At 40.3% G+C, this 27,630-nt stretch overlaps 1 protein-coding gene across 2 annotated transcripts in view; it reads right to left on the bottom strand.

The window, feature by feature from the left end:
* Nucleotides 1-27,630, bottom strand: part of OSCP1 (organic solute carrier partner 1) — a 269,469-nt gene that overhangs the window by 236,657 nt on the left and 5,182 nt on the right. The window contains exon 2 of one of the 2 annotated variants that reach the window (XM_053707128.1): nt 8,666-8,695. The exons of the other annotated variant lie outside the window; for it this stretch is intronic. Within the exon in view, the coding sequence (XP_053563103.1) occupies nt 8,666-8,695 (30 nt within the window). The remainder of the gene's footprint in view (nt 1-8,665; nt 8,696-27,630) is intronic. 2 annotated transcript variants of the gene reach the window in all.

Here is a 27,630-nt window from a genome sequence, read left to right as displayed (position 1 = left end):
GGTGTGGCCGATGAAGCCACCATAGAAGAGAATTTCTGGTCTCTTGATTCAGATTCAGAGTAGGGGACAAATCTGAGTAATCCCCATTCCACTGACCTAGCATGCACAATTGCAGCGGTCTGAGGTGTAGGCGTGCAAAAGGTACTATGTCCATTGCCGCTACCATTAAGCCGATCACCTCCATACATTGAGCTACTGACGGGTGTTGAATGGAATGAAGGGCACGGCATGCATCTTGAAGCTTTGTTAACCTGTCCTCTGTCAGGTAAATCTTCATTTCTACAGAATCTATAAGAGTCCCCAAGAATGGAACTCTTGTGAGAGGAAAAAGAGAACTCTTCTTTTCGTTCACTTTCCATCCATGCGACCTTAGAAATGCCAGAACTAACTCTGTATGAGACTTGGCAGTTTGAAAGCTTGAAGCTTGAATTAGAATGTCGTCTAGGTATGGAGCTACCGAAATCCCTCGCGGCCTTAGTACCGCCAGAAGGGCACCCAGAACCTTTGTGAAGATTCTTGGAGCCGTAGCCAATCCGAATGGGAGAGCTACAAACTGGTAGTGCCTGTCTAAGAAGGCAAACCTTAGATACCGGTGATGATCCTTGTGGATCGGTATGTGAAGGTAAGCATCCTTTAAATCCACTGTGGTCATGTACTGACCCTCTTGGATCATGGGTAGGATTGTCCGAATAGTTTCCATTTTGAACGATGGAACTCTTAGGAATTTGTTTAGAATCTTTAAATCTAAGATTGGCCTGAAAGTTCCCTCTTTTTTGGGAACCACGAACAGGTTTGAGTAGAACCCTTGTCCTAGTTCCGACCGCGGAACCGGATGGATCACTCCCATTGTTAACAGATCTTGTACGCAGCGTAGAAACGCTTCTTTCTTTATCTGGTTTGTTGACAACCTTGACAGATGAAATCTCCCTCTTGGGGGAGATAATTTGAAGTCTAGAAGGTATCCCTGAGATATGATCTCTAGTGCCCAGGGATCCTGAACATCTCTTGCCCAGGCCTGGGCGAAGAGAGAGAGTCTGCCCCCCACTAGATCCGGTCCCGGATCGGGGGTTCTCGGTTCATGCTGTCTTTGGGGCAGCAGCAGGTTTCCTGGCCTGCTTGCTCTTGTTCCAGGACTGGTTAGGCTTCCAGCCTTGCCTGTAACGAGCAACAGCTCCTTCCTGTTTTGGTGCAGTGGAGGTTGATGCTGCTCCTGTTTTGAAATTCCGAAAGGGACGAAAATTAGACTGTCTAGCCTTAACTTTGGCCTTGTCCTGAGGTAGGGCGTGGCCCTTACCTCCCGTAATGTCAGCGATAATTTCTTTCAAACCGGGCCCGAATAAGGACTGCCCCTTGAAAGGTATATTAAGTAATTTGGACTTAGAAGTAACATCAGCTGACCAGGATTTTAGCCACAGCGCCCTGCGTGCCTGTATGGCGAATCCTGAGTTCTTAGCCGTAAGTTTGGTTAAATGTACTACGGCCTCCGAAATGAAAGAATTAGCTAGTTTAAGGACTCTAAGTCTGTCCGTAATGTCGTCTAGCGAAGAGGAACTAAGGTTCTCTTCAAGCGACTCAATCCAAAATGCTGCCGCAGCCGTAATCGGCGCGATACATGCAAGGGGTTGTAATATAAAACCTTGTTGAACAAACATTTTCTTAAGGTAACCCTCTAATTTTTTATCCATTGGATCTGAGAAAGCACAGCTATCCTCCACCGGGATAGTGGTACGCTTAGCTAAAGTAGAAACTGCTCCCTCCACCTTGGGGACCGTTTGCCATAAGTCCCTAGTGGTGGCGTCTATTGGAAACATCTTTCTAAATATTGGAGGGGGTGAGAACGGCACACCGGGTCTATCCCACTCCTTAGTAACAATTTCAGTTAGTCTCTTAGGTATAGGAAAAACGTCAGTACTCGCCGGTACCGCAAAGTATTTATCCAACCTACACAGTTTCTCTGGTATTGCAACGGTGTTACAATCGTTGAGAGCTGCTAAGACCTCCCCTAGCAGTACACGGAGGTTCTCCAATTTAAATTTAAAATTTGAAATATCTGAGTCCAATCTGTTTGGATCAGAACCGTCACCCACAGAATGAAGCTCTCCGTCCTCATGCTCTGCGAGCTGTGACGCAGTATCAGACATGGCCCTAGCATTGTCAGCGCACTCTGTTCTCACCCCAGAGTGATCACGCTTGCCTCTTAGTTCTGGTAATTTAGACAAAACTTCAGTCATAACAGTAGCCATATCTTGTAATGTTATCTGTAATGGCCGCCCAGATGTACTAGGCGCCAAAATATCACGCACCTCCCGGGCGGGAGATGCAGGTACTGCCGCGTGAGGCGAGTTAGTCGGCATAACTCTCCCCTCGCAGTTTGGTGAAATTTGTTCACATTGTACAGATTGACTTTTATTTAAAGTAGCATCAATACAGTTAGTACATAAATTTCTATTGGGCTCCACCTTGGCATTGGAACAAATGACACAGATATCTTCCTCTGAGTCAGACATGTTTAACACACTAGCAAAAAAACTTACAACTTGGTTATAATCTTTTTTAGCAAAAAAACGCACTGTGCCTCAAAGAGGTACTAACGATTAAATGACAGTTGAAATAATGAACTGAAAAACTGTTATAGCATCAAACTTTAAAACAACACAATCTTTTAGCAAAGGTTTGTTCCCATTAGTAAAAACAACACTAATTAAATTTGTACATAAGAAAATAAAACAACGTTTTTATTCACAGTCACTATAAGGATTCTCACAGCTCTGCTGAGAGAATTTACCTCCCTTCAAAGAAGTTTGAAGACCCCTGAGATCTGTCAGAGATGAACCGGATCATGCAGGAAATATAAAAGTAACTGACTGGAATTTTTTGATGCGTAGCAAAGAGCGCCAAAAACGGCCCCTCCCTCTCCCACACAGCAGTGAAGAGAAACGAAACTGTCACAATTAAAGCAACAAAACTGCCAAGTGGAAAATAATGCCCAAATATTTATTCACACAGTACCTCAGCAAAATTAAACGATTCTACATTCCAGCAAAAACGTTTAACATGAGAATAGTTATTAAAAGGATTAATGACCTTTAACAGAGTAGTTCCGGTGAAATACCATCCCCAGAATACTGAAGTGTATACATACATGTCATTTTAACGGTATGGCAGGCTTTTCTCATCAATTCCATTCAGAAAATAAAAACTGCCACATACCTCAATGCAGATTCATCTGCCCGCTGTCCCCTGATCTGAAGCCTTTACCTCCCTCAGATGGTCGAGAACAGCAATATGATCTTAACGACTCCGGTTAAAATCATAGTAAAAATCTCTGTCAGATTCTTCCTCAAACTCTGCCAGAGAAGTAATAACACGCTCCGGTGCTATTTTAAAATAACAAACTTTTGATTGAAGTCATAAAAACTAAGTATAATCACCATAGTCCTCTCACACATCCTATCTAGTCGTTGGGTGCAAGAGAATGACTGGGTCTGACGTAGAGGGGAGGAGCTATATGCAGCTCTGCTGGGTGAATCCTCTTGCATTTCCTGTTGGGGAGGAGTTATATCCCAGAAGTAATGATGACCCGTGGACTGATCACACATAACAGAAGAAAAATAGTTTAGATGGGGGAATTACAGTGCATTATATATATATATATATATATATATATATATATATATATATATATATATATATATATATATATATATATATATGTCGGTTAGCAAGCAGTTCCGTTGTTGAGATTTGCTCAGTAAATAAATTTTTGGTCAGACTTGGCTGATCTGACAGATTTGCGGCAATTGGAATGTGGTGATGCACTGGAGAACGCAGTGGCGCGGTGGAGCGCATGCGTAGTGAAGGAATTTGCAGTGACGTGATTGACTAATCTGAGAAATTGGCTAATCTGTCAGAACACCGGCAGAGCAATGTTAACAGTGGATCTCAATGCATATAATATCTTGATTCACTGTTTTCATTGTTGACAGCAGTGTTTTACCGTTCCCACCATGAGCAAAAATTATGAAACTGCTGCCTAGCAATGGTTAATAAATAAAATTAAAATGTACCCCTTTAAATTTAAATTTTTTTCCTTTTACATAAAACAAAATATAACCGTTTTTCACTTTGAATATACTTACGTTTAAAACTATTTAAATTATGATTAGTCATTTTAGTCAAGGGATTAAATTATTGTAGCACATAAGTACATGTGAGAGGGAGTACGCACTATTACAAGTGAATTTGTGCAGACTGATGCCTCACTGAAATCTGTACCGCCCCACAGTAATTTAAAAGAATGAAAGGTGTAAGTTTGGGGGGGGGGGGTGACTAGGGGAGCCCAGCTCCAGGTTTTGGGTGTGACTAGGAAAGCCCAGCTCCAGGTTTTAGGTGGTGACTAGGAAAGCCCAGCTCCAGGTTTTGGGTGGTGACTAGGAAAGCTAAGCTCCAGGTTTGAGGGATTACCAGGGAAGCCCAGCAGAGCTAAAAAAATATACTTTATATTATTAAAACAACAATTCAATATATCCTGTGGATTATTCAAATACTTAAAAGGAAACTTTATTAAAGTATGAAAAAAAAATATTTACTCTCCCTTTAAATTACAGGAAAACGGGGGGCGGAGCCAACTAGGAAACAGCACAGTCGCACATTTCAGCTGCTCCGGCTACAACATGTATAAAACGCAATCTTAAGGACTGTTCTAGTTTAAAAAATGTGGTCCTCCTATAAGACTGACCAACATAAGCGACTTGTGTACCAAATTCTACTAAGAGCTTCACTAAATTGACTGAATTCTGCGATTTTGGTACATATATCGCGGCGGCTTTGAAATCGTCCATCTTGGGCCCAACATTATCCCTAAGCCAGGCGCCCTCCACTTACCTCAACCATGCACACTGCGGAACAAATGAGGGATATATACACCTTTCTTGACGGGTGCTGTGGTGTATTTGAACAACTAACCATTCTGGCACCCAAGCGGATGGATGGCATCCCTGCGGATCATGCAGCTCACTCACCCAACTACATGGCTACCCCCGCAGGGTATGACGCTTCGGGGCCCCGGCGTCCTCTACCCCCTCATTACAAGAGTTTAGTGGCGGAGTGTGGGCATGCAGCGGATCGCCTGTTCCAGAATGCTGCCGAAGACAAGACCCCCACGGCTGGGCACACAACATCCTCAGAGGCTACTCCTCCAGTTGGTGCGTCCGCACATACAGCGCTTGAATTAGCTCTGCGGCACAGACAAGCGGAGGGTAAACTACAGGTGACTTCTCCCAAGATATATGGCAACAGTCGCAGGACCCTAGAGTTATACAGCGCATATCGCGCTACAAAGGCAAAAAAATTACATGCTCTCTCTTCTGCCCCGATGTCTTCACTGCCATCCGCCCAGCAATCTGGCCCCAGCCACCGCTCTAAACAGCCTCACAGAAGCGAGAATTATCCAGAATTATTAGGCCTTGCTCATGCAGTTTCCCCTGATAGCGGGTGTTTTGTAATGCAGGGCTTAAGCGAGTTTGGCCACTTGTCATCCCGGTATCTGATGCATTGCTACTGATGCCAGCCTGACTCTTTGGTCAGGCTGGCATCAGGAGTGGCATTGGATAGTCTGGGGAAAGGACCGGACTCTCTATCAGTGACTCTATCAGCCCATCACTTTGATATTGGCTAGAACTTTCTTGGTAGTTATAGAAAAGTTTATAGCAAAACATCAAACGAACTGTTCTGGACTTGTTTTTTTCTTTTGACTTTGTTTATTTGATCAATAGTATACCGGTAAAAAAGTTTCAAATTATACGCACTAACTGCTTTATGTATCTGAAGGGTGGTGAGTGAAGATCTTGCATAAAAATTACTGATGGGGTTTGTTTGCTTACTGATTCAGACTTAAGGGTTGAGATCCTATAAGTTATGCCACTCACTTGAGTTGTTCATATGTTTCTTGCCACTTCCTGAAAGCATCTATATAGAAGCTTAATAGCTATTCATATATAAGTTGTGCTCTGTATTGATATGGACTTGATTACTCCAGTTAGCGGCTAAATTGTTAACGTCAGCATAGGGCAGTCTGTGAGCCGGTATATAAATAATTTGTTCCTGATCCTATGTGACACAGGCAGCTCTAGGGGACAGTTGGTGTGTTTCTTGTGTTTTTGCTGCATGAGTTAACCTAGGGTGATTTGAGCCATGTTGCTGCTGGTGTCTTTGTTTAATGTGGAGTGTCTGTAATTATTGTGATGAGAGCACATTCTTTTAGCTATGCCACTCCTACATATATGATTATTATTTTAAGGTACAATCCTACTAAACTTCAGTCCTGAGCTATATGCAAATTTTCGCTCATGTATGGTCATTACCTTACATTTACAGGCCCCTCATTGGTTATTTGCACCCATTGTTATATGGATAGAATTTAAGCATTTCATCTTATAATACTTACATGACTGCAGTTTATTATACTTATTACATATACTTGGAGTTTAGATATGACTTCTAGTCACGACACCTCGCTGCCAGCGGCCGGGGCAGCGGGATACTTATATTTTATAAATATATAGCTCCATAGCACAGTTTCAGACATAGTTTTACACCGTGATGTCATTTAATGTATTTAAGTGATGTTTTTATTTTTTGTTCTTTGTTGAAGTTCTTGATATGTTTCCAATACAATACTTACAATTACTGTACAACCATGACACATACATGAGATTTAACTGTTATCAATTATATTTGAACTTCTATACAGAAGTGCTGTAACCTTACTACTTACTTATACCTATCTTATATAGATTTTAATTATTCCAGGATGACCTGTTTTCTACTGCAGGCCGACCTGAACCTGCACACTAATGTTCAACCTTTCGCTCTTATATTTTATACTAGAGCGGCATAACTCTTGTTCTATGAAACATTCTAGACTCTCGGGTACTATTGAGCAGGGCATAACCTCGGCCCATACTGAGGTGACTATAATGATCTGCTCTTATATAACCTGTTTATTATAAATCAGGATACAGTGGCTTATCCTACCCTTTTTAGTGATATGCAGCTCTTTGACATGTTTTGCTTAAACACTTAAAATACCGCTTCCCCCCCCCCCCCCCCCCCACACACACACACAATAATGTGCCCTCTGCTTTGGAGGGACTCAATAGGCGGTTTATCTTGTCCATACCGCACCCTAATTACTGTTTTTGACTACTTCCTAAATTCTCACTCCTACATACCATAGTAATAAATCTATATGCCCATCTAGATCAGCAGGACTGATCACTATTATCTACTAACTAAATATTCAATCTTACCATAGCTTTAGGTTGCTCCTATTGAGGTACTAGTTTTAATGTTTCATTATGGATTCCAGCCATCATTAAGGAGTTTGATGTCATACTATATATCTCATCATATTATATGCACCTGTTATATTTTAAAATTATACTCTATACCTTATTTGTTCCAAGGAAGTTGCTATTTGTTTGCTCACAGTCCGGAAAATCGAGGTTGACTTAATGACACTTTGCTGTTAGTGCAGTACTATATCTTGGATAATTTGCAATGTTTTGTATTACAATAGCCTCGCTGATTGTTACCAGTGGTATCATGCTGGCCACGTATGTGGCAATGTTGTACTGCCCTTATCTTTTCAACCTCAATAAAAATTATAAAAAAAAAAAATTACAGGAAAACTGGAGAAAACAAATAATGATATATTGTATATTGCAGTTTTTTTTACGACATATACTTATGTATTTTTTTTATTAAAATGTCAACATGTTTAATGTTCCTGTAAGTATGTCATTTAATGGGGCATTCAAGTGAAAACTAGACTACACAGGAGTGCATATAAATGTTATATACTGTATAAGTATTTTAGGCAAAAGCTATCAATCTTTCACACATTATCACTTAGCTTTCTGCTAAGTCTGTGCTTCAAAAGGAGCCCCTATTCACTAAAGACACAATGGGACAGACGCAATACCCTTATAGGAAAGTGGAGAGACTCTTTTTCAAATGAGGAGACACCCATATAGGTTTTAGGTGATCGCTGCATGAATTACATAGCAATTACTTGTCTTATAAGTTACTTTTAGGATCCTTTAGGGTCTAAAAGGGACCTTTGCATCCTATCTAAACAGATTACCTGCGGAACTACGGGCATATGAATCACAATTATGTTGTTGTGGTAGCCCCATCATTGTTTCACTGAGCTAATAAAAAAAAATTGCAGATATCCAAATAAATTGGGAAACCAAGTGAGTGTACAAATCGATAGGTTAAACAAAGAGCAATGGTGTTGTAATAAAATGCTCTAACAAACTAGAACTTTCTTTGTATACTTGTATGTCCCTTTAATATTAAAAATTCAATTTTTAATTCTTTTGCACTTCATAAAAAGTGATAACAGCTACCAATCAGTGATATACTACTGCAAAAGTACCGGAGATCCAACGCATAACACATTACTGTTCAGCAACATTTAGTTTATCTTGTGGCTTTTCTAAAAAAGAGAGATTGATGCAACTAGACACATTAATTTTACCCTCTAAGCCTGAGGAATGCGTGCTTGCACTGAAACTAAATTATTAAAAGCATAAAGGCAAAAAAGCACACGAGGCAGAGAAGTGATAAAGCGCCATCTTGTCTACAAGCACACCCCTACCTCGTTTTCTGTCCTGATCTGTCCAATCATCTACGAGGAGCAGACAAGGCAAGGGGTAGATCCGAGAAAACAAAATGGCAAATCAAATTATAAAGTTGGAAAACAGAAATGAATGAACCAAAAAAAAAAAAGTTGTGGTAAATTCACAATAACTGGTTTAATAGTGGATTGTACATACATTTCATAGAGCATAGTGGCATAAGTAACACGTGTAATAGTTTAAAACATACATTTCTATCTAGCATTCTAATCTCTGGATCTTATATCACAAACTGCACTCCACAAACTTCTCAAAGTATAGAAAAAATGGAACTTCCGGGTAGGTCGGGGGCCATTAGGATACTAGATAAAAATGTACGTTTTTAAAGATTACACTTCATTTTAAAATATGCCGCTATGCTATACAGGTGGCCCTCGGTTTACAACGGTTCAATTTACACCGTTTCAGAATAACAACCTTTTTTTCCAGTCATGTGACGGCTATTGAAAAGCATTGAGAAGCAGTGCATTTATTAAAATAGCCAGTAGGTGGAGCTGTCCGCTTGTGTTGCAGCAAAGCCAAGCAAGCTGAAATTAATCAGTTTAACCAGACCTGAGCTATCGAGCAGATTTCAAAGGAACAAGATCGTCCTGTCTATAAATCAGTCCAGATTGGAATGCATAGAAAGAACTGTTTGCAGAAAAATGCAAGTGAAGTCTGTGTTGTGTGATTCTTGTATTAGGTTTATAATGCTGTTTAGCAAATGTTTTTGTTCATTTAACTTAGTTTAATTATATATTCTGTGTTGTGTGATTATTTTATTAGGTTTATAATGCTGTTTAGCATTTAAAGTCTTCATTTCACAGCTTTAAAAATAATGTATTAGGTGTTACTTATGCCAATTTTGAGAGGGGCCTGGAACATAACTCCCTCACTTCCCATTGACTTACATTATAAACTGGGTTTCAATTTACAACCATTCCTTCTGGAACCTAACCCCGGCGTAAACTGAGGGCTACCTGTATATAGTTTTTGTATTATCCACTATTATATATTATAAATCAGTTATTGTGAACTTACTATGACTTTAATGTCATTGATTTTATGAATTATTCCTTAATACTTTAAAGATCACTCAGAAACCCTCCTTTATAGCCACACAAAAGTCTATCTCACTGATCAAATGCAGAAACCAAAAGGTAGCAAAGGAGCTAGGCAAAGTAGAAATGCTGATAGTTAATGTTTGCTAAAATTTAGAGAATGATTTATCTTTCATTACCCATCCATAACTTCAAACACAATTTTTGATTAATCCTACCAGGGAGAAAAGCTTGATGGAATACAATTTAAATTTGCACTAATATCACTTTTTAGGCACACAATTTCCTTATTTTTAAGGAGTGATCCTTTGTTATATTGTTAAATCAACATAACGGAACATAAAAGTGCCATACCTAGACAAGAATCATTTACATTGACTTGCATTAAAAAGAATCAACCTGTACAACAGTTTAAAGTTACATGAAACCCACATTTTGTTTCTTTCATGATTCAGATACAGCATACAATTTTTAATTTACTTCTATTATCAATTTTGCTTTGTTCTCTTGGTATCCTTTATTGAAGGAGCAGCAATGCACTACTGGGAACTAGCTCAACACACCGATAAGCCAATGTTAAGAGGTATATATGTGCAGCCACCAATCAGCAGCTAGATCCCTGCTCTTGAGCCTACCTAGGTATGCCTTTTAACAAAGAATAGCAAGAAAACAAAAGCCAGTCAGATAATAGAAGTAAATTGGAAAGTTGTTTACAATTGTATGCTCTCTCTGAATCATGAAAGAAAAATGTTTGGGCTTCGTTTACCTTTAAATTGAAATATCTGAGGAAACAATTTATTGGATACTATATAAAAATAGCTAAACATGGAAATCTAAAAATTATTTCTTAGTGGAGTAAAATACAAACTATTAAAATTTTACCAAGAATTAGGGCTGCACGATTAATCACATAAACGATTTAAAACCGCGATTAATCGCCATGATTTAAAAAACCAGAGTATGCGATTTTTAGCCCCGCCCCTTTGATGTACAGAAGGGCTGTAACTGTTCATTGCGCATGGGCTTCTGTAGGGAAAGGAGGAGGAGGGGGTGAGGGGAGTAGAAGCTATGCAGGAGCTGCGCTATGGAGGAATTTGCCGGTTTGCCTCAGCTCTGATGGCAGCAAGTCACAGCTGCCTACACAGGTAAAATAAAGCCTCTTCTTTTAAAGAAAGTATTTATTGACGCAAACAGTTCAGAAAGTGCATCACGGAAAATAGCTCAGACAGTGAAGTACAAATGCACTTTTACTCTACTGTCTGATCTATTTTCCATGGTGCACATTCTGAACTGTTTTTAAACCCTTCAACAAGACTTTTTATTAAAGAAGAGGCTTCGTTTTTGAAAGATATACCGGTATTTTTTTAATCCTCTGTGCCACTTTGTGGGAGTATATGCATTAAATAAAGGCAGTCCAAACCCGTTCGGAGATACATTAAGATTCTATAGTGTTAAATCATTTTTTTATTGAAAAATTAAGGTGTTACAGTCATTTATAAGAAAATCGCAATAGCGATTTTTTGGGTCCAAAATCGCGATTTTCATTTTTGCCCATATCGCCCAGCCCTACAAAAAAATCTTAAAAATTATGCAAACGCTGCCAATCCATCTCCCTCATTGTTATATGCAAATCAAAAAGGGCCATTATAGTCAAAAAATGATCTGCTCTCACAAACATCCGAGTACATATAGTACTAAACAAGGGTCTAATCTGTCCCCAAAGGGAGCTCTCCCTATTACTAGGTCCCCCATTTCACCTCTGGTTTCCTTATCTACAAATAAGACATGTTATTTATAGTAGCCCCTTTAAACCCGATCTTAGTAGACCCCTCACCCCCCTGGAAATTTTATGCACAACCCCCTCAATAACTAGATCCCATATCTCTATAATTTACAAGATACGAAGAGGTTCCTTTCCCACCAAAAAGCCTTCCTATATAATGAAGTGGGAAAAAGAATTAGAGAGATCACTTTGACAGAAACTCAATGGAGTCATTCTTTTATTGAGACCAAAAAATCATCTATGTCATTAGCTATAGCGGAAATGAATTACAAACTGCTTTCCAGGTGGTACTTAACCACACACCGTCTTCATAGTATTTTCACAAACTCTTCCTCCTTGTGTTGTAGACACTGTGGAGGTACAGACACATTATCCCACATCTGGTGGTCCTGCCCATTCCTACAAACCTTCTTGAATTAAATCAGTAATTGTATTAACACGACTCTTGGCGTTTCAATTACACTTACACCCTCTATAGTTTTACTTAATAATACTCCCCCTATCTTCTGTATTTACCAGAAAAAATGTTTCAATATATGCTTAATTGTGCTAAATGCTTAATACCCAGATTAAGGAAGAAAAGCCAATCCTCAACTTCCCTATATGGATACGAGAAGTAGACAATGGGGCCTATTTATCAAGCCGTCAACTTATTTGCATTCGACGGCACCAATACGCTCGCCTAAGATCGCCTAAAATCGCTGCCGCGGACCTGAATACACTCTCCAAAGTTACCAAAAAGCTGCGCACCAAGTACGGGGCGATGAGCAGCGGACTGTTGTTAACTAACAGTCATCGATCTCGCTGCTCTTCGGCTTTTTCCCAGCTTTATTGGTATAATGTCACTAAACACCGCCACTATACTATACTGTTTTACCCCTAAACCGCCGCTCCTGGAGCTCACCACAACTCGAATAAAGTTATTAACCCCTAAACCGCCGCTCACGGACCCCGCCGCAATGAAATAAACTTATTAACCCCTAAACTGCCACTCCCGGAGCCCAACGCCACCTACATTATGTTATTAACCCCTAATCTGCCGCCCCCTACACCGCCGACACCTACATTACATTTATTAACCCCTAATCTGCCACCCCCAACGTCGCCGCCACTATTCTAAAATATTCTAAGTGTAAGCTATGTAGTGTGTGTATCTGTATGTATAAGTGTATGCTTTGTAGTGTGTGTGTGTGTGTGTGTGTGTGTATCTGCATGTATAAGTGTATGCTATGTAGTGTGTGTGTGTGTATCTGTATGTATAAGTGTATGCTTTGTAGTGTGTGTGTGTGTATCTGCATGTATAAGTGTATGCTATGTAGTGTGTGCGTGTGTATCTGTATGTATAAGTGTATGCTTTGTAGTGTGTGTGTGTGTATCTGCATGTATAAGTGTATGCTATGTAGTGTGTGTGTGTGTATCTGCATGTATAAGTGTATGCTATGTAGTGTGTATCTGCGTGTATAAGAGTATGCTATATAGTGTGTGTGCGTGTGTATCTGCATGTTTAAGTGTATGCTATGTAGTGTGTATCTGCATGTATAAGTGTATGCTATGTAGTGTGTGTTTGTGTATATCTGCATGTATAAGTGTATGCTATGTAGTGTGTGTTTGTGTGTACCTGCATGTATAAGTGTATGTTATGCAGTGTATGTGCGTGTGTATAGGTGTATGCTATGTAGTGTGTATCTGCATGTATAAGTGTATGCTATGTAGTGTGTGTTTGTGTGTACCTGCATGTATAAGTGTATGCTATGTAGTGTATGTGCGTGTGTATAGGTGTATGCTATGTAGTGTGTGTGCGTGTGTATTTGCATGTGTAACTGTATGCTATGAAGTGTGTGTGTGTGTGTGTGTGTGTGTATCTGCATGTGTAAGTGTATGCTATGTAGTGTGTGTGTGTATCTGCATGTGTAAGTGTATGCTATGTAGTATATGTGTGTGTATATCTACATGTGTAAGTGTATGCTATGTAGTATGTGCGTGTGTGTGTATCTGCATGTATAAGTGTATGCTATGTAGTGTGTGTATCTGCATGTATAAGTGTGTGTGTGTATCTGCGTGTATAAGTGTATGCTATGTAGTGTATCTGCATGTATAAGTGTATGCCATGTAGTGTGTGTATCAGCATGTATAAGTGTACAGGGAGTGCAGAATTATTAGGCAAGTTGTATTTTTGAGGATTAATTTTATTATTGAACAACAACCATGTTCTCAATGAACCCAAAAAACTCATTAATATCAAAGCTGAATAGTTTTGGAAGTAGTTTTTAGTTTGTTTTTAGTTATAGATATTTTAGGGGGATATCTGTGTGTGCAGGTGACTATTACTGTGCATAATTATTAGGCAACTTAACAAAAAACAAATATATACCCATTTCAATTATTTATTTTTACCAGTGAAACCAATATAACATCTCAACATTCACAAATATACATTTCTGACATTCAAAAACAAAACAAAAACAAATCAGTGACCAATATAGCCACCTTTCTTTGCAAGGACACTCAAAAGCCTGCCATCCATGGATTCTGTCAGTGTTTTGTTCTGTTCACCATCAACATTGCGTGCAGCAGCAACCACAGCCTCCCAGACACTGTTCAGAGAGGTGTACTGTTTTCCCTCCTTGTAAATCTCACATTTGATGATGGACCACAGGTTCTCAATGGGGTTCAGATCAGGTGAACAAGGAGGCCATGTCATTAGATTTTCTTCTTTTATACCCTTTCTTGCCAGCCACGCTGTGGAGTACTTGGACGCGTGTGATGGAGCATTGTCCTGCATGAAAATCATGTTTTTCTTGAAGGATGCAGACTTCTTCCTGTACCACTGCTTGAAGAAGGTGTCTTCCAGAAACTGGCAGTAGGACTGGGAGTTGAGCTTGACTCCATCCTCAACCCGAAAAGGCCCCACAAGCTCATCTTTGATGATACCAGCCCAAACCAGTACTCCACCTCCACCTTGCTGGCGTCTGAGTCGGACTGGAGCTCTCTGCCCTTTACCAATCCAGCCACGGGCCCATCCATCTGGCCCATCAAGACTCACTCTCATTTCATCAATCCATAAAACCTTAGAAAAATCAGTCTTGAGATATTTCTTGGCCCAGTCTTGACGTTTCAGCTTGTGTGTCTTGTTCAGTGGTGGTCGTCTTTCAGCCTTTCTTACCTTGGCCATGTCTCTGAGTATTGCACACCTTGTGCTTTTGGGCACTCCAGTGATGTTGCAGCTCTGAAATATGGCCAAACTGGTGGCAAGTGGCATCTTGGCAGCTGCACGCTTGACTTTTCTCAGTTCATGGGCAGTTATTTTGAGCCTTGGTTTTTCCACACGCTTCTTGTGACCCTGTTGACTATTTTGAATGAAACGCTTGATTGTTCGATGATCACGCTTCAGAAGCTTTGCAATTTTAAGAGTGCTGCATCCCTCTGCAAGATATCTCACTATTTTTGACTTTTCTGAGCCTGTCAAGTCCTTCTTTTGACCCATTTTGCCAAAGGAAAGGAAGTTGCCTAATAATTATGCACACCTGATATAGGGTGTTGATGTCATTAGACCACACCCCTTCTCATTACAGAGATGCACATCACCTAATATGCTTAATTGGTAGTAGGCTTTCGAGCCTATACAGCTTGGAGTAAGACAACATGCATAAAGAGGATGATGTGGTCAAAATACTCATTTGCCTAATAATTCTGCACTCCCTGTATGCTATGTAGTATTTGTGTGTATCTGCATGTATATGTGTGTGTATCTGCGTGTATAAGTGTATGCTACGTAGTGTGTGTGCGCACGTGTGTATCTGTATGTATAAGTGTATGCTATGTAGTGTGTGTGTGTGTGAGCGCATGTATAAGAGTATGCTATATAGTGTGTGTGTGTGTGTGTGTGTATCTGCATGTGTAAGTGTATCCTATGTAGTGTGTGTGTGTGTATCTGCATGTGTAAGTGTATGCCATGTAGTGTGTGTGTGTGTGTGTGTGTATCTGCATGTGTAAGTGTATGCTATGTAGTGTGTGTGTGTGTATGTGTATCTGCATGTGTAAGTGTATGCTATGTAGTGTGTGTGTGTGGGTGTGTGTGTGTGTGTGTGTGTGTATCTGCATGTGTAAGTGTATGCTATGTAGTGTGTGTATCTGTATGTGTAAGTGTATGCTATGTAGTATGTGCGTGTGTTTGTGTGTGTGTGTATCTGCATGTATAAGTGTATGCTATGTAGTGTGTGTATAAGTGTGTATCTGCGTGTATAAGTGTATGCTATGAAGTGTGTGTGTGTGTGTGTGTATCTGCGTGTATAAGTGTATGCTATGTAGTGTGTATGTATCTGCATGTATAAGTGTATGCTATGTAGTGTGTGTATAAGTGTGTATCTGCGTGTATAAGTGTATGCTATGAAGTGTGTGTGTGTGTGTATCTGCATGTATAAGTGTGTGTATCTGCGTGTATAAGTGTATGCTATGTAGTGTGTATGTATCTGCATGTGTAAGTGTATGCTATGTAGTGTGTGTATCTGCGTGTATAAGTGTATGCTATGTAGTGTGTTGTGTGTATGTGTATCTGCATGTATAAGTGTATGCTATGTAGTGTGTGTCTATCTGCATGTGTGTGTACATGTATATGTGTAGCTTTTGTTACTGTGCATTTTTGCTGACTTTAAAAGGCCAGAATCTAGAATATTAATGGGGAATATTAATGGGGAATGCCGAGAGCAGATTTAAAGAATCTATTATTAAATGTCTAATTAAGATAACAATATTTAGCACAGCCATATCTGGTGGTTGTGCCCTAGGCTCGGGGATTATTGGTAGGCGGTGCATGAAATTATGTTGGCCAAATTACAAAACGTCAATCCCAAACACTCCAGAAACGATGTTACTACTACACCTTCCTAAAACCAGAGACACACAGGAGCTAAGAAGCTTATCCCATCCCTAAGAAATGGAAATTGAAAGATGTTCCATCAGTGGAGGAATGGTACTCCTCAGTAGAGGAATTATTACTTTTGGAGAGGTTTCACTACTTCAAAACTAACCAACTGGTGAGGTATGAAATTATTCTGGCCGTATGGAACGCTACGCCCTTATAATAGCTATAGGCCTCTGAAGTGACCTTTTCCCCTCCCCCTATTTTTTTATTTCTCCTGCTCCTCTTTCTCTGTTCCCCTTCTCTAGCAATGACCCCCCCTCCTGGATTCCTAACTCATCCTGGCACGGCACACACTTAAAGGTATTCTTTATGTTTGAATAAGTTTGAATATACTGTATATTTGTGAAAATTGTTAAAATGTCAATCTTTATAAAGAAAGGCACGACTATGGAAAACCAAAGAGACATTACAGTCTATTTGACTCTGGAAATAGGACATTTCAATCTGCAATACTAAGGTCCAGCCTATTCGCTGAATGTGGAGAGCAATACGCTCTCCGTATTCAGCACTGCACCAGCATCTCACAAGAGCTGATGGTGCAACGCCGCCCCCTGCAGACTCGTGGCCAATGGGCCGCCAGCAGGGAGGTGTCAATCAACCCGATCATACTCGATCGGGTTGAATTGTGGCGATTCCTGTCCGCCTCATCAGAGCAGGCGGACAGGGTTATGGAGCAGCGGTCTTTAGACAGGGGCCCTCAAGCTCCATACGGAGCTTGATAAATGGGCCTCTAGGTTTCAATCCAGTTATAATTTTGTTCATAACACTGTAACGTACGTAATGTCATCTTCAAAACCCGAGTATTGAAAAATGTACTTTAAACTTGTATATTTGAAAGACATGAACAATAAAGCTTGTATTATAAATATATATATATATATATATATATATATATATATATATTTATATATATATATATATATATATATATATATATATATATATATATTTAGCACTGTCTCTGCAAAGGTTAATTAAATACAGAGCTCACATAGCTATACCAGTGGTTTGAGCTTGTGTTTGATTTGCTGCCTAAGAGTATTAAAAGATATTACATTATTTAGAATTTTCTTTATATTACTTTGGTCTTATGATTTTTTCTAAGCCCCATCCCTGCTCCTGCCCACCACATATCACACTGTTTCCGCGGGGGGCTGTCCCTCTTTTGAATTTTGAAATGCTGAGAGGTATGCCATGGAACACCTCTATCTCGACACTCACCAATGCTGTAAAAACCTCATTTGACATTAGAAATAGAAGGAATCCTTCAAATTTGAATAGCTTGTTTACAATTTCAACTGTGTTTTCTTAAATTACTGACTACCTTAAAGGGACATGAAACCCATGATCCAGATAGAGCACGCAATTTTAAACAACTTTCTAGTTTACTTAAATTATTACAATTTCTTTGTTCTCTTGGTATCTTTTGCTGAAAAGCTCAGGAGCGTACACGTGTCTGGAGCACTATATGGCTGCAATTTGGCAAGAATATTATCCATTTGCAAAAGCATTAGATGGTGGTACTATTCCCTACCATGTATTGCTCCAGACACCTACCTGGGTATATCTTCAACAAAGAATATCATGAGGAAAAAAGCAAATTTGATAGAAGTACAAATATATATTTATATACACTGATAAGCCACAACATTAAAACCACCTGCCGAATATCGTATAGGTCCCCCTTGTGCTGCCAAAACATCTCTTATGCGTCAAGGCATGGACTCCACAGACCTCTGAACGTGTCCTGTGTTATCTGGCACTAAGACATTAGCAGCAGATCCTTTAAGTCCTGCAAGTTGCGAGGTGGGCCTTCATGGATCGGATTTGTTGTTCCAGCACATCCCACAGATGCTCAATTGGAATGAGATCTGGTGAATTTGGAGGCCAAGGCAACACCTTGAGCTCTTTGTCATGTTCCTCAAACCATTCCTGAACAATGTTTGCAGTGTGTAAATGTTTGCACTACTGAAAGAGGCAACTGCCATCAGGGAACACCACCATTGCCATGAAGAGGTGTGAAGTGTGCATGGTCTACAACAATCTCTAAGTAACATCCACATGAATGCAATGACCCAAGGTTTCCCAGCAGAACATTGCCCAGAGCAACACACTGCCTCCGCTGGCCTGCCTTCTTTCCATAGTGCATTCTGCTGCCAACTCTTCCCCAGGTAGATGATGCACATACACCCGCCCATCCACCTGATCTTAAAGAAAACGTGATTCATCAGACCAGGCAAACTTCCTTCACTGCTCCATGGTCCAGTTCTGACGCTCACTTCCTCATTGAAGGTGCTTTCAGCGGTGGACAGGGGTCATTAGGGGCACTCTAACCCGTCTGGGGCTACGCAGCCTCATATGCATCAAACTGCGATGCACTGTGTGTTCTGACACCTTTCTATCATGGCCAGCAATATGATGTTAATCAATTTCAACTACAGTAGCTCTCCTGTGTTATTGGACCAGACTGACTAGCTTTCACACCCCACGTGCAATAATGAGCCTTAGGCACCCATGACCCTGACGCTGGTTTACCGGTTTCCTTCCTTGCACCAATTTTGGTAGGTACTTACCACTGCATTCCAGGAACACCCCAGAAGACCTGCCATTTTGGAGATGCTCTGGCCCAGTCGTCTAGCCAGCACTATTTGGCCACTCAGATCTTTTCAGGCTTCCAAATTCAAGAATTATATATATATACACACATACACACACACACACACACACACTCACCGGCCACTTTTTGTAAATACACCTTGCTAGTAGTGGGTTGGACCCCCTTTTGCCTTCAGGATTGCCCTAATTCTTTGTGGCATAGACTTCACAAGGTGTTGGAAACATTCCTCAGACATTTTGGTCCATATTGACATGATAGCATCACGCAGTTGCTGCACATTTGTCAGGCTGCATGTCCATGATACGAATATTCCATTGCACCACATCCCAAAGGTGCTCTACTGGATTGAGATCAGGTGACTGTGGAAGCCATTGGAGTACAGTGAACTCATTGTTATGTTCAAGAAACCAGTTTGAGATGATTTGAGCTCTGTGACATGGTGCATTATCCTGCTGGAAATAGCCATCAGAAGATGGGTACACTGTAGTCATAAAGGGATGGACATGGTCAGCAACAACACTCAGGTAGGCCGTGGTATTTAAAAACGATGCTCAATGGGTACTAAGTGGCACAAAGTGTGCCAAGAAAATAACCCTCACACCAATACACCACCACCACCAGCCTGAACTGTTGATACTAGGCAGGATGGATCCATGCTTTCATGGTCGAGATGCATCAGACCAGGCAACATTTTTCCAATCTTCTATTGTCCAATTTTGGTGAGCCTGTGCAAATTATAGCCTCAGTTTCCTGTTCTTAGCTGACAGGAGTGGTACCAGGTGTGGTATTCTGCATAGCTTGGTTGTAACGAATTGTTATTTGAGTTACTGTTGCCTTTCTATCATCTCGAACCAGTTTTCCCACTCTCCTCTAACATCAACAAGGCATTTTTGTCTGCACAACTGCTGCTCACTGGATATTTTCTCTTTTTTAGACCATTCTCTGTAAACCCTAGAGCTGGTTGTGGATGAAAATCGCAGTCAAATCAGCAGTTTTTTAAATACTCAGACCAGCCCGTCTTGGCACCAACTACCATGCCACGTTCAAAGACACTTAAATCCCATTTCTTCCCCATTCTGATGCTCGGTTTGAACTTCAGCAAGTCGTCTTCACCACGTCTAGATACCTAAATGCATTGAGTTGCTGCCATGTGATTGGCTGATTAGCAATTTGTGTTACCAAGTAATTGAACAGGTGTCCCTAATAAAGTGGCCGTTGTGTGTGCATATATGTGTATATATATATATATATATATATATATATATATATATATATATATATATATATATATATATATATATATATATATATAAAATTGCAGAGGTGAACGGCACTCACGAGTATGTCAGCTACCTGGTGCTCACACTAGGGAGAGACAAACAGTAAAGCGGTTATGGATCCCACGGACGGACTCCGTGTTGCAGCAAGGACCCAAATGAAGCAGGCACACAGGTTTTTTCAAAAACACTCCGGTTTATTGGCAAAGTTGATTACCAAACGTTTCGGCTCACACACGAGCCTTTGTCAATGGTGTACAAAACCAAATGTGAAAAACTAGAACACAAACTAACCTTAAATACCCACCCAGCCCAAGTGATAGACCAATCAGAGAGTGTAACCGCGGCACACCCACTCACACAGACCTAAACAGCTTATTGCCGGGCTCAATGTGGGCGTCACGTGACGTCATCACGTTACCGCCGTCTTGTGTGTAACCACGGAAACATGCGTAACCATGGAGACAAAGCATACACAAATGTACTGTGCGGGTGCGCTGGCGGGTAAGCCTCTGATGGGAAACATTATGTCAATTAATCAAACAGTGATCTGAAAACCCCTATATACAAATACAATAAAGGAATAGGTATCTATCTATATGCAACATTGAGACAAACCTAATATGTAGCTAATAAAGTAAATAGCGCTACCGAAACCCAAAGTATCAAAAACTAATAGCTCAGCCCTCTATACTCATGGTATCAAGGCATGTGGGGAGGTAGCAGGTGAGGGCATGAAAACCAATCTCAAGCCCCCTGGATATTTAAGCAGGTATACATTGCATCATGCCAGAGGAGTAGGTAGAAATTAAGTCCTGGATGACTCCCAATCCTTCACATCTCATTTGTGTTTATACCAACAGCCAAAGTCTATGTTGACATTCAGGCCTCGAGGGGCAACTGTGTCCAGTGTGAAGATCCAACGGGATTCCATTCTTAATAGTGCCAGTCCTCTGTCACCACCACGTCTGTTGTGGGGCACATGGTCAATCAGCATCACTCGCAAAGAGGAAACCGAGTGTCCTGCAGTTGCAAAATGTTGCGCAACCGGTTGTTCTGATCGACCTTTTTCTATTGCTTGACGAATTGCTGTTTTATGGTTAGCCAAACGTTCTTTGAACACTGTCACTGTTTTGCCTATGTAGAATTTGGAACATGGGCAAATAATGGCATACACCACATATTCCGATGTGCAGGATAATCGATGTCTTATTTTGTATCTTTTGTTGTTATGGGGATGTTGAAAAGATGTCCCAGCAATGAGATTATTGCAAGTGACACAATTGCCACATTTGTAACATCCTGGTTTCCCTCTTGTGAGCCATGTCTGTTTTTCATAGCAGTGTGTGGGATCACTGAGTACTAGTAGATCCCTGAGGTTACTTGCTCGCTTGTATACCACCCGGGGTACCGGAGCATCCACAAAAGGTAGACTAGTGTCCTTGGAGAGCATCATCCAATTCTTCCTTATCACATTCTGAAGCATCCCTGATCCCGGAGTGTAAGTTCAAAGACACTTAAATCCCATTTCTTCCCCATTCTGATGCTCGGTTTGAACTTCAGCAAGTCGTCTTCACCACGTCTAGATACCTAAATGCATTGAGTTGCTGCCATGTGATTGGCTGATTAGCAATTTGTGTTACCAAGTAATTGAACAGGTGTCCCTAATAAAGTGGCCGTTGTGTGTGCATATGTGTATATATATATATATATATATATATATATATATATATATATATATATATATATATATATATATATTCTCAAAGTAGACAATGGCAACAGCACGTTTCGAGCCTCTTGGGCCCTTCCTCATGCAAGAGGAAGGGCCCAAGAGGCTCGAAACGTCGCTGTATTTTATCCTAAAATGTTACTTTAATAAAGAAGAAGTGTTTTAAAGAAAAGTGCTGTTGCCATTGTCTACTTTGGAAATTGTATATGGGAGCATGGCAGGCCTCCAAGGCAAACGTGCACTGCAAAGGTAAACCTACTAGAAGCTATACCCAGTGAAGGGGTACCCAAGAAAGTGCTGGACTTACCACTATATTTGGTTATATACACATATATATATATATATATATATATATATATATATATATATATATACATATACATATATATACATATACATATATATATACATATATATACATATACACACACACATATACACATACACACACATACACACACAATTACATACATATTAACTATATCAATTAACAAAATGCAAAGTGAGTGAACAGAATAAGAATCTACATCAAATCAATATTTGGTGTGGCCACCCTTTGCCTTCAAAACAGCATCAATTATTCTATGTACACTTGCACAGACTTTTTTTTTTTAAAATAACTCTACAGTTCTTCTGTGGATTCAGGCAGTCTCAGTTGCTTCTGTCTCTTCATGTAATCCCAGACAGACTTGATGATATTAATATTAGGGTTCTGTGGGGGACTTTGCCTGTATGCTTGGGGTCCTTGTCATGCTGCAGAATAAATTTGGGGCTAATGCGATGTGTCTCTGATAATATTGCATAATGGAGAAGTATCTGTCTGTACCTCTCAGAATTGAGGAGACTATTAATTCTGAGCAAATCCCCAACTCGATTTGTAGAAATAAATTCCCAAACTTGCAAGGAACACCCATGCTGCTTCACTGTTGCCTGCAAACACTCATTCTTGTACTGCCTTCTACTACAGCCAAAGATTTTAAAATTTGAAGTCCATCTATCCAGAGCACCTGCTGACATTTCTCTGCACCCCAATTCATGTGTTTTCATGCATAGTTGAGTTGCTTAGCTTTGTTTCCACATTGGCGCTATGGCTCGCAAGTCTTCCATGAAGACCAGTTCTGATCAGACTTCTCTGGACAGTAGATGGGTGTACCAGGGTTCCACTGCTTTCTGCCAATTCTGAGCTGATGGCACTGCTGGACATAATCCAATTGCAAAAAGGGAAGTAAGCATGATGTGTTTCATCTACTGCACTAAGTTTTATTGGCCGACCACTGCATCTTCAGTCCTCAACGTTATCTGTTTATTTCTGCTTTTTCAGAAGAGCTTGGACAGCACATCTGGAAACCAGTCTGCCTTGAAATTTCTGCCTGGGAGAGACCTTGCTGATGCAGTATAACTACCTTGTGTCATGTTGCTGTGCTCAGTCTTGCCATGGTGTATGCCTTTTGACATTAAATTGTCTTCAGCAAGAAGTTATCAGAGTTTGGTTGTTCCTCACCCAGTTTTATTCTCCCTACACAAATGTTTCTGTTTCAGTTAATTATTATTATTGTTTATTTATAAAGCACCAACATTTTACGCAGCTCTATACAAAGGCACATCTATACTATAGTTTGTTGCCAGTTGCGCAAGCATTCTCAAAGGAATGTTGGTTGCGCGAGGCAGCCAAAAGAATGTTGCCTGCGCACGCAGCCAAAAGAAAATGCCATTTTCGGAATACACCTGGATGCAGCGTAGGCAAACGAAGTCTTTAAAAAAAAAAAAAATACACACAACCGCCCGCATGAAACTACTAATAAACACGTAACCGCCTGCAAGAAATAAAAAAAATTCTAACCGCCCCCACAAAGTATAACAAAAAAAAACCTAACCAAACACCAAAACTGCCAACATTGCAAAATAAAGTAATGAACCCCTAATCCGCAAATAACATAATTAAAATATTAACCCCTTAACTGCCAACCCCCCACATCGTAATAAACCTAATTAACCTATTAACCCCTAAACCGACATTTAATAACAAATAAAAGGCTAAAACGCTAATAAAGTACCATAAATGAATATATGTGATACGTATGGAAAATAAAAATGCACCTCATTTGTTTGAAGTGTTAGCAAGTGCCAAATGTAATACATTGTTTATATATCACTTAGCAGCTTTATTATGCACTGTGTTTTAATTTGAAATAGTATTTTCTAAGCTGCCTCCCAGGGACCTAAGTGCATTTTAAACATTAGAACAAGTTAATATTTTCCCTCAGATGTGAAGACATGGGGCTCACAGAAACTGTAGTGACAGAACAGGAAGTATCATGATCCATCCCACAGCACCGCCTGCAATGAAAAAGCCGGTGTTGTGACGGTGCTTAATTCTGATGGGCCACTCATGCTACAGTAACACCAGTCCACCAATCACCTGCTAGAGACACCTCCTTCCCAGTCTGTGTCCCGCCCCTCCTCCCCGGGACCATCCCAGGAACGCCGACTGCTCAGAGGGAGAGACCCGTCACGTGCGCAAAATTAAGGTGTTCTAGTAAATAAGAAAATCGCAATCGTGTATTTTGTTTTGTTTTTTAAATCGTGATTTCCCCGCCCCCCCCACATATCGCCCAGCCCTAATAACTAGCACTTGTTTTGATATAATTATTTAATCATGCTCCTTACAATATCCTCCTCACACCAAATATTGATTGCAGTCAGATCTGTCTTCTATTCACTCACTTTGCATTTTTATTAATTGATAAAAATAATCTAAAAAAAAAGTCAAGAAGCACAAAAGATTGTATGGGGACACTGCTATCTTTGCATGTTGCTGACAATTTTTTTTGCATACAGTTAATTAAGTAAAACTGTCCAATTAACTTAGCATAACACTACATTCATATAAACAAAATAAAATTCCCTTTGAGAAAACAGCAATCCCTTAGTTATCTGGCAGCAGTATTTCAAAATGCTTTATCAACCAATAGGGAATTGAAAACATATTTACTAAAAGAAGAAAACACAGTTGTGATACCCTATAAAATACAACAAAAAATGCAAATGACAAAACATATAAAACAGCAGTGTGTTTTTTAGGGTCCTGAAACAAAAATGGACTTTGATGGCGAATAAGAATCAGAAAGGTCATTTTAAACAATCCATTTATATATTAAGCTGTGGGTGCTGCTTCAGAGCCTGCAATCGCAAGAGAGAAGAGGTTTAACCCCTTAACGACTGAGGACGTGCAGGGTACGTCCTCAGAAAAAAGGCAGTTAACGCCTGAGAACGTACCCTGCACGTCCTCAGTGTGGAAAGCAGCTGGAAGCGATCCTGCTCGCTTCCAGATGCTTTCCGGTTATTGCAGTGATGCCTCGATATGGAGGCATCCTGCAATAACCTTTTTAAGCCATCCGGTGCAGAGAGAGCCACTCTGTGGCCCTCTCTGCACCGGAGATCGGTGGCTTACTGCGTTGGTTGGTGGGAGCCGGACCGGGAGGCGGGTGGCGGCCATCGATGGCCCTGTTGATGTAAAGGGGGGCGGGATCGTGGGCGGGGGTGGCTGGGGGCGCGTACGGGCGCGCGTGCACGGGAGGGTGGGGGCGGGCGCGTGCACGGGGAGGGAGCGGGTGGGAACCGCTACACTACAGAAAATGCTGGAAATAAAAAATATTAAAAAAATGTCAAAATAAAAAAAAAAAAAAACGATCAGCAAGGTGGTGGGGGTTTGTCTGTGTGGGGGGGGGGGAAGCTACACTACAGAAAAAAACAAACAAACAAAAAAAAGCACTTTTTATTGTAAACTGGGTACTGGCAGACAGCTGCCAGTACCCAAGATGGCCCCCAATAAGGCAGAGGGGAGGGTTAGAGAGCGGTTTTGGGGGGGGATCAAGGAGGTTGGGGGCTAAGGGGGGGATCCTACACAGTAGCATATGTAAAAAAAAAATTTTTAAAACCCTTTTATTTTAGTACTGGCAGACTTTCTGATGGCGGGGACAATTGTGGGGTGGGGGAGGGAAGGGAGCTGTTTGGGAGGGATCAGGGGGTGGGATGTGTCAGATGGGAGGCTGATCTCTACACTAAAGCTAAAATTAACCCTGCAAGCTCCCTACAAACTCCCTAATTAACCCCTTCACTGCTAGCCATAATACACGTGTGAGGCGCAACAGGATTTAGTGGCCTTCTAATTACCAGAAAGCAACGCCAAAGTCATATATGTCTGCTTTTTCTGAACAAAGGGGATCCCAGACAAGCATTTACAACCATTTGTGCCATAATTGCACAAGCTGTTTGTAAATGATTTCAGTGAGAAACCTAAAATTGTGAAAAAATTTACGTTTTTTTTAATTTGATCGCATTTGGCGGTGAAATGGGGGCATGAAATATACCAAAATGTGCCTAGATCAATACTTGGGGTTGTCTACTACACTACACTAAAGCTAAAATTAACCCTACAAGCTCCCTAAAAGCTCCCTAATTAACCCCTTAACTGCTGGGCATAATACACTTGTGGTGCGCAGTGGCATTTAGCGGCCTTCTAATTACCAAAAAGCAACACCAAAGCCATATATGTGTGCTATTTCTGAACAAAGGGGATCCCAGAGAAGAATTTACAACCATTTATGCCATAATTGCACAAGTTGTTTGTAAATAATTTCAGTGAGAAACCTAAAGTTTGTGAAAAAATTTGTGAAAAAGTGAACGATTTTTTTATTTGATCGCATTTGGCGGAGAAATGGTGGTATGAAATATACCAAAATTGGCCTAGATCAATACTTTATGATGTCTACTAAAAAAAAATATATACATGTCAAGGGATATTCAGGGATTCCTGAAAGATATCAGTGTTCTAATGTAACTAGCGCTAATTTTGGAAAAAAATGGTTTGGAAATTGCAAAGTGCTACTTGTATTTATGGCCCTATAACTTGCAAAAAAAGCAAAGAACATGTAAACATTGGGTATTTCTAAACTCAGGACAAAATTTAGAAACTATTTAGCATGGGTGTTTTTTGGTGGTTTTAGATATGTAACAGATTTTGGGGGTCAAAGTTAGAAAAAGTGTGTTTTTTTCCATTTTTCCTCATATTTTATCATTTTTTTTATAGTAAATTATAAGATATGATGAAAATAATGGTATATTTAGAAAGTACATTTAATGGCGAGAAAAACTGTATATAATATGTGTGGGTACAGTAAATGAGTAAGAAGAAAATTAAAGCTAAACACAAACACCACAAAAATGTAAAAATAGCCTTGGTCCCAAACGGACAGAAAATGGAAAAGTGCTGTGGTCATTAAGGGGTTAAGAAACCAGCTTCCTAACCTCTATGCCAAGTTAAAAGTGGTGGAGTTTAAATCATTCCAAACAGATATGTTAAGGTTGATTGATAACACCTGCTGTCTCATAACTGGTTGCACAAAAGCAAGAGGCAAAGCTGCACAAACCATAAATTATATTATCTCCACTATAATACTTAGGGCTCTATGTACCAGGAAGTGAGAGAGGGCAGGCTCTCTCGTGCAAGCTATTTGTATCGCAATACAGGTACAAATCCCCAAATCTGGTATTCC

The sequence above is a fragment of the Bombina bombina genome, chromosome 3 (genome assembly GCF_027579735.1).
Source record: "Bombina bombina isolate aBomBom1 chromosome 3, aBomBom1.pri, whole genome shotgun sequence".
Classification (NCBI taxonomy): Eukaryota; Metazoa; Chordata; class Amphibia; order Anura; family Bombinatoridae; genus Bombina; species Bombina bombina.
Note: the sequence above shows the minus strand (reverse complement) of the source record. Positions and strands in the feature narration are given on the sequence as shown.